Genomic DNA, 12,464 nt, shown 5'->3' with positions numbered 1-12,464 from the left:
TTCTTCTTCGGTGAGTATTCGATGTGAATGGCAGTGAAGTGGAATGAGCGATGAAACGGATCTGAAGCTGTAATAAGGGACTGTTTGAACAGGTTGAAATGTGAAACACAACATCAATGTATCCCATTTAAGTTACACGTCAGTTGAACGAAGAGTGGCGTAAAAGGTAATCTCATAATCCGGTGGCGTAGCCGTATACTTCATCTTCCTTTGTCATGAAGAGTTCATAGGAAATATATATATACACGAACAACGTCTTGCTGTACCGCTTCGACAAATTAGTATGTTAAAGATACATACATGCATTTCGTACAAAATAACAAGCTAGGCAGACCAGTCAAGATGATCGTCAATCTATTGCAATTTCCCAGCCTGATACAACCTCCTCATCTCATCACCCACTTCCAGTCTTCTTTTCCCTTCTAGATAGTGCATAGCCTCAGAGTATGTCGAAGGTATCACGGTCCTTCCAATGGGTTTATCATCTTCTTTGGCCATGGTGAAGAAGAAGGTATTCGTCTCTCTTCGAACCTGCGAAAAAAAGGTCAATACACTTAGATCTCATCCATGCCTTTCATGTCATTTAACTCACCCCTGTGTCAACCTCTTCTACTTCCGCTGTTACCATAATATGCACTTTGGCTTTTCCATCCGGTCCGTCCTGAGGTTTAGTCGTTTTCACCACTTTGGACGATAATCGCAACACCGCACCGATGGGCACGGGTAGACGGAAAGTGATCTGGTCCAGTGCTAAGAATCGCATGGGTGCTTGGGAGAACAAGGCCGCGTTGGTGAAACATAGTTCACTGGAGAGTTCAAAGTCAGCATCATTCCGTTAGATATACCACAACAAAGCGAAATCAGGTACAACTTACAAAGCCTGAAGAGGGTGATAACAAATTGAAATTAGCAATTTTTTTAGTGATCACCTCGACCGATATCAGCTTACCAGACGCATCAGGATACCTCCGAATACCTTTCCATGCAGATTTCTATCCTGAGGAAACATAAGCTGCACAGTTTGGATCTATTTCCGACGTACCAACATTAGCTTTTCCGTAGTTGAGTATCTCGATTGAGGTCGAAAGAGTTCTCACCTCGGTATCCTGCATGGGTACAACTTGCTCGCCATCGACTTCCTCTGTGGCTGAAACTTGCAACATCAATTTATGTAATTCTTCAGCTTCTTCCGATGACGGCTGCAAAGGTGATACAGTAAGCTCAGTATCTTCGAGCCCTTATGATGGGGTGTAATGTATGTTGCGTACTGGTACTTTGTCCAAAGCATTCATAGCACTTGTTTTCCTTCTCTTCTGATGCTCTAAAAATGATTATTGCCTTCAGCTTCATATATTCGAGTCTGAGATTCCCGAATAGGCTGAGGAGCATGAGGGTAGTACTCACCTTCCCCAATAGCCCATAAGACTTTTTCTTCCTCACTTTCCACTAATAATCTTGGTACTGGCCTCGCCTTGTTGGTCTTCGAATCTCTACAGACCATCGCAAACCTACCCAACATCAAGGTCTTGAATTGTCCAGATGGTTCTGACGGTCGATGCCCTTCCATTTTCACTACTACTTCCAATGACGATCGTCCTGTCCAAGTGACGAATCCTGAGAATTTCAAATCTCTAAATCCGTAATTTGTACATCCACATTCCTTTATGTGAGATCATTGTCGGACGTTGAACGTACCTGACATTCTCCCTATTCAGTCTACCAAACATATCTAACCTATCTGCACTAGCAGTGGCGAGGTACAGCCCAGCTCGAGAGGATGCTTCGTGGAACGCTTGAGATTCATCCGTTGACGCAGCAGATTTAGGTGTAGGTAGACAATGTCGATAGGCTACTGCTCCAGCTAACGAGTCAAGATCTATAATTACATGAACCAGACATCAATTAGCCTTTTATGATTTATTAGTGAAAAAGGACTGACTCACGCTCAAGTAGTTTACCCATCCCTACCATACAATGATAAGCATCCTGGCTACCAAACATCCAGACAGGTGATGTGTAATGGACTTACTGAATCCTCCAGAAGTATTGACATACCTCTCATACAGTTTCGCATCGGTCGCCAGCGGCAGATCGAAACTTGTGAAACTCTCGCTCATGTGTTTAGGTCGAAGGAGTTCTTCCTCAGTGAATGGCTCTGCAGACGAAGCATGATGGTCGACAGAGCATGTATCGCCCTGGGATGCCAGGTCGGGTGAGTGGGATGATAGCCATGGAGCGGGGAGGGCTCGCATGACTAGTGGAGAAAGGTGATGAATCGGCCCGGAAGATGATTCTAAAGGATGCAAAGACATGTCAGTGAGTTCATGCGTATGTATTGGGAATATCTGATTGTACTACTGCCATGCTAAGGATCCAATGGTTTAAGATAAAGGAAACGAATGACATACGAGCTATTGACGTGGTCAGTTTGTCGATTTCATTCAGCGTATAAAGCTGTTGACTCGGTGTGGGACTTGAAGTCTTGGATGAAGATGCTGAAGAATTGTACCGTATACCCATGAGACTCTGAGCAACTGTATGAGAACGACGTGGTCGTAGTATGCTGGCCTGTCCTGCTCGTAGAGATGTGCGAATGATTGAGGTGGACATGATGAGTCTTGGGCTGAGGAGGGAAGGTGGGCAATCCTGGTGGGATGATCAAAGAAGCTGTTGTGAGCAGTATGCACAAGGTAAGATCGCTGTGCGTCTGGGTGGGCAGCTAGTATATATATATATGTGTGTAAGGTGAGATAAGATAGTCCCCAAATACTTCGAATTGTCAACAATCCATGACGTTACGTTATTCCATCATCCGGCGGTCCGTGCCGCTGTGGGATGCATCCGTGCCTGCTGTCGATCGGCGGTGGTCGGGGTCGGATGGACAGGAGACGGAAGTGAAGTGATAACCCAGGTTGATAAGATCGTGTGTAGGCGGTATTCCGTCAATCAGAGGATCTCTGATGCAAGGACGCTCGAGAAGATCGGATGAAAGCATTTGAAAGGTGTGGTATCTCGGCTTTGCCGAGGGAGAGATATCAGTTCTTGCCACGTAGTAGTCGGAGATAAGTCTCTGTAGCTGACTGGCATGCTATGGTACTATGCATTACTCGTACCTGCTGTCAAGATACATATGTGATCAGAACTGCACAGTGTCTATCCATTGGTCTATGTGAAGCTGAAGATGATGTATCCCGATATCATAGTCATATCATAGATGCATTTGTGGCTGATCAAGATACCATTGTTTCCGAATTAGCCGATCTTCGTACTCCACAGCTTCCAGTAAGTTATCTTCACTTTCTAATGTTTAAACATAGATAAGACAGTATGGATTTACTGATACCGAACCTGTCAATCATTTCATTGACCTGCCAAACTCAACCTTCAGGAGAACAATCACACAAAGGTTATGGACAAGCTATACCTTTCGTCCTCACAGGTAGAGACAGATATCATTTCCAGCCCAATCAGCGAGATACCAAAGACGAGTTGATAACGATCTCGTTCTACTCATACTGCAATGAGAAACGGCATGCATCGATATCGATCCGAATAGCACCAAATAGAAACCTACGCAGGAGGGGATGGGAGAGGCTGAAGTTAAGTGAGGGAAATGGGTTTTCAGCATTTAGGCTTTATGTGAGTCGTTTGCCCATCCCCCTTCTGTCGCTCCCAGCTAATAGACATGATCATCACCTGACCTCCAGACGACTAAAGGTGATAGATCAACTAGAGATACAGTGATTATATATGAGAAACCCGATACAGCCAATTTCCTCTCTCGTATACCAGACGATACGCATCTTGGTGAGATCACTCTACCTGGAACACATGAGTCTTGTGCTCTATATGGGTGTGAGTGATGTATCCCATCCGAAATCATGCCCACATACAACGAGCTCAGTGTTGTTAACATACATCATAATCACGTCCAGATCCTATATCACAATGTCAACAACCAAGTACTCCTATCGAGCGACAGTTGCTAGACGGAGTAAGGTTTCTCGATGTGAGATTGAGAGTGGTAGGGGATGAGCTATTGAGTGAGTGCACATTCATCACGTACATTCTCTTTGCACTTTTATGGAATGTGACTTTCCATCATTCGTAGTGTATCACGGTCCTCGTCCACAACGATCTACTCTCTCTGCCCTGCTCATAGTCCTCCATGAATTCCTCCAAACCCACCCTACCGAAACTCTCATCCTATCCATCAAGGAGGAGACTCCACCATGGCATCCTCATTTCTCCCAAATTTTGTACAAAGCCTTCGAGCCATTTTTAGATGAGTGGGTCTTAGAGGAACGAATACCCACCTTGGGGGAAGTGAGGGGTAAAGGATTGTTATTAACTAGGTTTGATAGGGATAAAGATGGGAATGGTAGATGGGAGCAGGGGATGGGTATACATCCTTATACTTGGCCTGATTCACGGAAAGAAGGATTTGAATGGGATTGCCATGGAACGAAAGTAAGGACTCAGGATTGGTGAGCCGATCAAATATCGATCTTCTATATAATCATGATCAGACTCAGGCTAGGTTGCGCTTTTACTGATACGTTATTCCGTGTATAGGTATCGTGTACATACTTTTCTAGAGATACCGGAAAAGTTCGATGCAGTGTGTTTCCACATCCTCCAACCATGCTCACGATATAGCTAATATGACACACTTATCAATAGATAACGACCCATCTCACACCTACCCTCACCCTCCCACAATCCCCAACATTCACACTCTCTTTCCTGACCGCTTCGTACTTCCCTTTATCCCTCCCAACAATCATCGCAAAAGGATTTGGCTTCCCATCTTGGGGATTAGGAGTAGAAGGTATAAATTCGAGAATGTGCAGATGGATCTTAGAACGTATGTCAAATGGCGAGAGAATCAGGGCCTGTTTGCCTATTGATTTTTATAGACAGTGTGCGGGTGATGAGGGATTGGCAGAGTTGCTGGTCCAGATGAATCTGATGGGGGACAATCAGTAAAACTGGATAAAGGCATTTTCTCCGCAATCGTGTTGTATTCCATAAATTGTATACATGTTGTACTGTACACGGTGTATACATCTATCTATTCAATAAATGTATATCTACCATCGGAATGCTTCAGCTTGTATTGTATGTCGATTGTTCAGGCAAATTGATTACTAAGCAATCAACTTCTTCTCACCATCTTCCAACTTCACTCCACCCCTCGAGCTCCAGCTCCAACCCCAGTTTACCAATCCCACTACCCAACTCCACAACCATCCAAGCCCACTCCACCACCCATTCTCGTTTTTCCTTATCGCTTCTAGTGACCTAACCACAACTCCAAAATCACCCTTCTGCTTACCGAAATCACTCCTACACATGATTGACAACTCATATATCAAACCCGGATCCAATGGGACCCATCGCTCATCTCCTTCTGGTACGTGTTTGCCCCTATAAGTAGCTTGAAATTCATTCCATTTAAATTCCCTCTTCTCCTCCTTGTTGGCCTTTGCTTCTGCTTTTCCTACCGTAGTAGTAGGAAGGGAGAAAGTGACTTCATATGTGAGTTGAGCTTCTCTAGGTGGACCGGGTGTCTTAGGGTGTTTAGGTATATTAGCTGTGGGAGTAGTCTTCAGAACCAATGTATAGTCCCTAGGAGTTTTCTCGGTATAGTGCGTTTGTGGATCGGGTCGGTAAGTTATGGATAATCCGGTATATGAAAGGGAGGGGAGACGGAGTGGTGATGGTCCATAGCGGTAGGATTGAGAGGCGAAACCTGCTCCACCTAGAGTATCGATATCTATAGTATATTATGGGACAAAGGACAGTACGGTATGATGGATTTTAGCTTCCAAATATGTATTTGGCGGGGATGAAGAACAGAGTGGTATTGATAGATAGCTTATATCAATGTGGGATGTGAGTACACCACTTACCTAGATGACCCCAGAATCTTGCGCCTGCGTTACTTTTGCCTTTCTCCAGATCTCCATTAGAATAATCTGATAAGTCTAGATCGACCTGATCAAGATGGGAGGTACTGGCTCCTCCTCTGACTCTATCGTCGACAGCTCGCCAGTGATCGAAATGCCATGACGGAAAGATTGTTTGATTGGATGGCATGGTGAGGTCAGCTACTGGTGATCTGGCTTGTGGTGACTGATCAAGGTGTGTGGTGAGGATATGTACATATGAACATCAATTTGATAGAAGGGTAGAAGAAGATGTTGGGATGAAAGATGGTAGGGTAGTAACTTTGCTCACGAAAACGTCATCGATCGTCAATCGCGGTCCAACTGTGGCGTGGCCTTTTCCCGGATATCGTTGAGATTCACGAGTACGATCTGCTTTTACAACCTGTACTATTCATGATGATTCTCGGAAGATACGCAGAGTATAGCTTGCAAAGAGCATTGCAACACCAGGTCATTCATGTCATTTACTTTGGGTGAGCCAACACAACACGTTCATGCGACAGGTCATTGTATTCCACGCCTCGATTTACCTCACACCTAAAACATCCTTTCAGCGCTTTCATCTCGTTTCATCAACGGATCATTGCCCGAGTCACATCCAGCTCAAACGTCTTGGTGAGCTATACATGTCTTGTGTGAGGGTCTACATGTTAGTCCGATCATCTTTAATCTCTCGACCTCATTCAGCCTATCCGAACTTCACCAGTAATTAATCATGTCACTCAATTCAGAATCCCGACTAAATATAAGCGAAGCATTCCAAGCCAAAGTAGACGAATGGGTTTTAAGCAATTGTACCCGGACCGACGACGTAAGTACCTATGCCATACCCTCCAATGATCTTGAGCGCATAAAATCGACCCTGACCATGATTGTGTGACTTGGTTACAGGGCTCGATCCTGGTTAATGAGAATAAGCGGAAGATCATCAAGCATCCCGAGACAGGGAATTGGATTCATTGCGCTCGAAGGGCTGGGAAGAAGTCGCATCCATCTAACACCTCGTTGGTGAGTTATGTACTATGCTTTATCCATGATCGAAAGCAGTACTTTAGACTGTTTTGGAGTGGTGTGTAGCTAAAGTGACGATGATGCCACTGCGACCTTTTTAGGATATACCGCTTCGTAACATCTTTCGTCGTGCCGGCGATACTTCTCAGAATACCTCTATGAGCAGTCCAAGACTATCGGCTTGGGGGTTCAATTCTGAACGACCTACATCATCAATCCGACAACGATACTTTGCCACTCCTACTCTTTCGACCGATTCACCGAGTAAATATCAAAGTACTGCAAGTACTGCTTCGAAACATATTCCCAATAGCCCTGTCCTATCTCTCGTGTTGGATCAAGACCAAGAAAAAGTCAGGCTCAGAATTCCGGAAGAAGTTGGAGAGGAATCGTCAGCGTACATCGTGGAGAATGACGATGACATTTCCAGAGAAGAAGATATCCACCCAAGCGACGTAAAGCCAACGACTGCTGGGTCAACATGTTCGAAATGGTACGAAACCAGTGAAAGCTACATATCATCCTTCTTCCCATCGTTGACCAGCTCAGCCACGGAGGAGAAATCTTATGTATCTTCAGCTATAGAAGGTGGTGGATCCTTATATGCTACTGGAACTTCATTAGCCTCTCAAGCTTCAGCGGCTGTGCGATCCGGAAGAAATAGATTGGCGAATGGGCTGAAAAGTTTTGCTAGATCTCTACACCCCCCCGACAGTGATAGGTAGATAATACAATAAGATGAATGTTGCGCTCATGCATATTATGTATGCCACAATTTGGATGTGTTGGTATCATTGACTCTTCATGAGATTGAAATTGTCGCAGAAGTGGTTGTCGAGTTACGAAGCGCTAGGTTACCAAGGTAGCGATTTCGGGGAGTCATCACTCGTCGTCTTGTTCTTCAGCACGACGATGCGGTCGTCCTGGCATGATATGATCTCTAAGCTACTTATTAGTCAGTATCTTGGTTCGATAGAACATGCAGGCTAGGCAAGCTCCTTGAGCTATGGACTGTCATGCTTACAAGCCACTCGAGAAAAGATATAAATTCTTCCCTGCTATTGCAACTTCACTCGTTCTAGTTCTACCCGTATGAACCAGAACAAGTCCATTCTCATCGTCTCTTTCATTCTTACATAGAACAAACAGAAGCAAACGAGCTCAACACGCTATGAAATTCTTCATTACCTCTTTGATTTTTACCCTCTCCCTCTTGGTGCCATCCATAACAGCCCTTGAACCAGGAGATGTCCCAGTGAATGTCGCTGTCCGTATGGTAAAGTGAGTGATTCACTTTATCATGAACACGATTTATGATGCGGATGTCTGACTAAGTTTTGGTTGTAGTGGTGAATTACGCCATTTCTACGAGAAAGATGAGACCGAATATTACAGGTGAGTCATGTTGTACCTACATTCCGATCCCTTAGAGAATGAGAAAGAGAACGGAGCGAAAAGCTTAATTTGGAATGTACAGAAAACGAGATGAAGTCGCAGATGCTGAACTCGCCAAACGACAAGATCCAGAAAGTGATTTATACCCCGTTTCCAATGATGGTTCAGGAGTGAAAGCTTTGTGAGTTTATTTCATGGGAAAATTCCTTGTGAGCCTCGCTGATTGTGAAAATCGTATCTGTTGTAAAATCGTATCTGTTGTAGCTCTGGCGCCGGCGCCGCATGAGCTAGCTTTGAGAGGATTCATAATCTTAGTCAATTCAGTATACTTATCACAAGTTATGTATGTGTTTATGGATGCAAAGATTGATGGCATCTGCTCAACAACTCGAAGCCGCACGGACCCCTGTAACATCAGGCCTTTACCCCTTTTGGTAATTAACTTGATCCCGGCGGTCTACCCCGCCTTTCCCAGATTATCATCTTGTGAAGATTGAAAGAGGGATCAATCATTACCTCTCGGGTCCTCATTCCTCATAGCAAATTGAATAATCACCATCTTGATTTGACTGACTGACTGGAGCAGCACCGAGAGTGCAAGCGAAAGTGAGAAGAATTTGGATGACTCAGTTACACCTGTCTAGCTGGGAAAACCAAGTCGGATGGAGCTCGTCCCATCGTCCCATCTCACTACTATACTCTTCTATACCAGCCTAAATTCGGATTAATCCGAATCACATCATTACCATCAATCCAGATATACAATACCTTCTTCATGCCTTGATCATCTCATCTCTTCTCCGCTCATCGTTCAAGATCAACACCCGACAAGCCCACTGGACGGATCACATCTTCTTCCTTTCATCTGAACCTACAACATCCACATCTGCGTCCACATTTCAATATCATCCGTTTCATTCTTCTACTTCTTCCTCTTGCATATTCGATTCGATAATACCGATCAAGAGCCTTCGTCGCTGGAGACAAGGTCTGGTGAAAGGAGAAGAGAGAGGAAAGACGATTAGGCACGATGCAGCAATATATCTCAGCCAGTACCACTCCAATCGGCAGCCCTCATTACGCTCATAACGACCCATGGGCTCATGCTCTGATATGCTGCGACCAAGACCATGGTGCATCCAGCTCGAATCCGATGAATACTCAATTGCCACCACCACAGCAACACCACGGTCAAACCCTGTATCAGACACCTCCGAACCATCATCCTTTAGCCCCACCCCCTCAAGCTAGACGGTGTATCGAATGTTCGGCTGAATGTCCTCTTGAGGCATACTGTTGCGGAGGTGATTACTGCTGTGATGGTTCACACTCACACGGCTGCAACCAATCAGAAGAGAGTATCTGTGGAGATCCAACGTGTGAAGAAACGATGAAAGAGCCATGCCATGAAGAACATCCTTTTCACCCTCAGGGTCAGTGCGGTGATACTCTTAGTCATCATCTCGATCCCGACCACATTCATACCAACAATCAACAAGATAACATCGGGGATATGAAGAGTCTAGAAGAGTGGGCAGATACGAAAGAAGGCTGTCACGCCATACAGCAACTGGTAAGTATCTCTATGCCTCTACTTGTTCCTTTCTCTTCTTCATAGATCCTTTGGCTAACATAACGAGTTATCACAGTTGGAGTGCTGTAATCAACCTGATTGTAACATACCAGTCTGTCCGACAGACAAAAAAGCGGTTCATCCAGCCCCGCCTGATCCTCTCGCCGCGATATTCGGCTCGATGGTCGCTCAACCGATCGAACCTTCCAATACGAACGATTCTGGGCCTTCTTCCGAAATGGAAGGCATTACTCACACATGTCATTGGGGAAATTGCCACCTCATCTTCAAGTCGATGCCTGATCTCCTGGCTCACGTCGCTGCAGATCATCTGAGCGCATGGGGCTCTGGGACTGGTGCTAAATCAATTGATCCTGCACCTCCGACTGCGCCGCCACCCCAGATGACCAATGTCATCGGCGCAACCCCGAACTTCATGTCTACTTCGACTTCGACTCCGCCAATGCAACTAGCTAACACAAGCAACACGGGTCTCAACTCGGCTTTCACCACGCCTCAGGCGACTGAGACCGATCAACTCCTGTCGTGTCTGTGGGACGATTGTTTTCCAGTGGCTGATATGCCTTCCTCTTCTGTATCTGGAACCTTTCCCCAGGACGCAACCCAAATTCAAACTCAGCAGATCCCGCACACTCATGTACATCAGGCTCATAGTCATTCACACGAGCATGCTCACCCCACAGGTGAGCCCTTCAGTCCAGGTACGATGCTTCGACATGTCCTTGAAGAGCATCTTGGTGTACCTGGGTCGATCATCGGTTGGCCAAACGACAACAACAATGGTCAAAATGGCAATCAGACGAATCTGGATAAAAACCATCACCACCACCATGTTGATCCCCATCATCTGGCACATCATCATGCTGCGATGCACCATCATCACTCTCACTCTCACAACCACAGTCATAGCCACAGTCACCCATTCCCTACGCCACCTTCAACCGTAAATACGCAACTGTCGACTTCTCCCGCTTCTATTCCTTCTTCGACCTCGAAAGTCAATTCTGGTATAGGTACGAACGCAAGTGGCAACCCCCTGATCTGCTTATGGCCTGGCTGTCCTGTTGATCACGTTTTCAGCGACTCGGCAAGTTTGATGGATCACCTATCCGAAGTTCATATCCCCAAAGGTAAAGATTCGTATGTCTGTCATTGGGATAACTGCGGTGATGGTCAAGGAAGAGTGTTCAAGTCCAGACAAAAAGTCTTGAGACACTTGCAGTCGCATACTGGTCATAAACCTTTTGTATGTGGGGTATGCGATCAGGCCTTCTCGGAGGCTGCGCCATTGTCGGCTCATATGAGGCGACATGCTCAACAGAGTGAGTGGATGTATTTCTTGAAAAAATATTCCAGAAGCGATGGGATGAACGATACATGATGACTAATATAACGTTTTGCATTGCAGAACCATTCAAGTGCGAGTATCCAGGGTGCGGTAAAACTTTCGCCGTCTCTTCTTCGTTGACTATTCATATGGTGTGTTGTTCAAGTTACTGCTTGTGACACTTTCTGGTACAGTACTGACTTGATGTGATGTATAGCGAACGCATAATGGAGAAAAGCCATACATTTGTCCTCATTGTGGTCGAGGTTTTGTCGAAGCTTCGAATCTTACCAAACACGTAAGTGATGGCTATATACCATAATTCGAATATAGGATTGGACCAGCCACTGATTTGTAAACCATTGATCTTTCTCATGATCTAGATTCGTACTCGTAAGTCATCCTAAATGTCCAAAACGAAGGTGGAGAAGTAGCATTACTGATTATCTGTCTTGCCACTGCCTTCAGATACCGGTGAAAGACCGTTTGCATGTGCTCATCCGAATTGCGGCAAAAAATTCTCACGACCTGATCAACTGAAAAGACACATGCTGGTACATGATAAGGATAAGACGAATGGTAATCAGCCAGGACAAGGTCATGCGAGACGAAGATCTTCCGTACAGACTTCGTTGTCTGATGATTCTGGTTCATCTCATGTTGTGAATGGTCAAAATGCCATTATGAGCAGAGCGTAGGAGAGCTTGGTATGATTTAAGATCACGTGGGTATGATGACAATGCGCAGAGGAGCGATGAAGGTGATATACAAAGTAGGAATTTCGGATCCAAATTTGTTGATGATCACATACACAATGAAAAAGTATCAATGACTAAGATAGATAGATGATATGTACTGTATCATACAGGCAATAAACCAAACTTGAAAGATGGCCGTGTGCAAATACCAGTTGATTCTTACAGCTCAAATTACGCAAGTACACGCAACAGATTGGGAAATAGGGCTTCTGGCACAAGGAATAGAGTAGGTTAAAATTGGTACAATACCTCAGCTGGACAAATCGGTCAGTCTGAATACCAGCATTTGGTTTTCTATAGCGGCACGATATAGGAGTGTAGGCATACCGTACAATTTTGTACCGTTGCAACGAATACTCGATACGTCGTATCGTGTCATAGTTACATAATTTACACACGTTTTCAAATGTGTAAATCTATAATCC

General features: G+C 45.0%; 7 protein-coding genes across 7 annotated transcripts; 4 read left to right on the top strand and 3 right to left on the bottom strand.

Moving 5' to 3' along the window:
- Positions 1-354: 354 nt before the first annotated feature.
- Positions 355-763, bottom strand: I203_106319 (uncharacterized protein; the record flags this gene model as incomplete). The annotated part of the gene is made up of 2 exons (XM_065517945.1): positions 355-531; positions 593-763. The coding sequence occupies 2 exons, from the start codon at positions 761-763 to the stop codon at positions 355-357; spliced, it is 348 nt and encodes a 115-aa protein (XP_065373249.1).
- Positions 764-871: 108 nt separating this feature from the next.
- On the bottom strand, positions 872-2,610 carry I203_106318 (uncharacterized protein; the record flags this gene model as incomplete). The annotated part of the gene is made up of 9 exons (XM_019150835.2): positions 872-880; positions 950-1,027; positions 1,098-1,199; positions 1,269-1,321; positions 1,405-1,631; positions 1,696-1,876; positions 1,944-1,964; positions 2,030-2,293; positions 2,409-2,610. The coding sequence occupies 9 exons, from the start codon at positions 2,608-2,610 to the stop codon at positions 872-874; spliced, it is 1,137 nt and encodes a 378-aa protein (XP_018999712.2).
- A 717-nt stretch (positions 2,611-3,327) lies between these two features.
- Positions 3,328-4,989, top strand: I203_106317 (uncharacterized protein; the record flags this gene model as incomplete). The annotated part of the gene is made up of 6 exons (XM_019150834.1): positions 3,328-3,639; positions 3,708-3,855; positions 3,936-4,043; positions 4,112-4,487; positions 4,576-4,621; positions 4,684-4,989. 6 exons carry the CDS (start codon positions 3,328-3,330, stop codon positions 4,987-4,989), a joined length of 1,296 nt encoding a protein of 431 aa, XP_018999711.1.
- A 161-nt stretch (positions 4,990-5,150) lies between these two features.
- Positions 5,151-6,102, bottom strand: I203_106316 (uncharacterized protein; the record flags this gene model as incomplete). Its single annotated transcript, XM_019150833.1, has 2 exons — positions 5,151-5,779; positions 5,916-6,102. 2 exons carry the CDS (start codon positions 6,100-6,102, stop codon positions 5,151-5,153), a joined length of 816 nt encoding a protein of 271 aa, XP_018999710.1.
- Positions 6,103-6,669: 567 nt separating this feature from the next.
- Positions 6,670-7,690, top strand: I203_106315 (uncharacterized protein; the record flags this gene model as incomplete). The annotated part of the gene is made up of 3 exons (XM_019150832.1): positions 6,670-6,765; positions 6,846-6,962; positions 7,067-7,690. The coding sequence occupies 3 exons, from the start codon at positions 6,670-6,672 to the stop codon at positions 7,688-7,690; spliced, it is 837 nt and encodes a 278-aa protein (XP_018999709.1).
- A 446-nt stretch (positions 7,691-8,136) lies between these two features.
- Positions 8,137-8,646, top strand: I203_106314 (uncharacterized protein; the record flags this gene model as incomplete). Its single annotated transcript, XM_019150831.1, has 4 exons — positions 8,137-8,246; positions 8,313-8,360; positions 8,443-8,541; positions 8,625-8,646. 4 exons carry the CDS (start codon positions 8,137-8,139, stop codon positions 8,644-8,646), a joined length of 279 nt encoding a protein of 92 aa, XP_018999708.1.
- Positions 8,647-9,390: 744 nt separating this feature from the next.
- On the top strand, positions 9,391-11,979 carry I203_106313 (uncharacterized protein; the record flags this gene model as incomplete). The annotated part of the gene is made up of 6 exons (XM_019150830.1): positions 9,391-9,933; positions 10,010-11,276; positions 11,363-11,433; positions 11,499-11,579; positions 11,665-11,674; positions 11,750-11,979. The coding sequence occupies 6 exons, from the start codon at positions 9,391-9,393 to the stop codon at positions 11,977-11,979; spliced, it is 2,202 nt and encodes a 733-aa protein (XP_018999707.1).
- Between the last annotated feature and the right edge of the window lie 485 nt (positions 11,980-12,464).

Source organism: Kwoniella mangroviensis, assembly GCF_000507465.2.
Source record: "Kwoniella mangroviensis CBS 8507 chromosome 1 map unlocalized Ctg02, whole genome shotgun sequence".
Classification (NCBI taxonomy): Eukaryota; Fungi; Basidiomycota; class Tremellomycetes; order Tremellales; family Cryptococcaceae; genus Kwoniella; species Kwoniella mangrovensis.
This window is presented reverse-complemented; position numbering and strand designations above follow the sequence as displayed.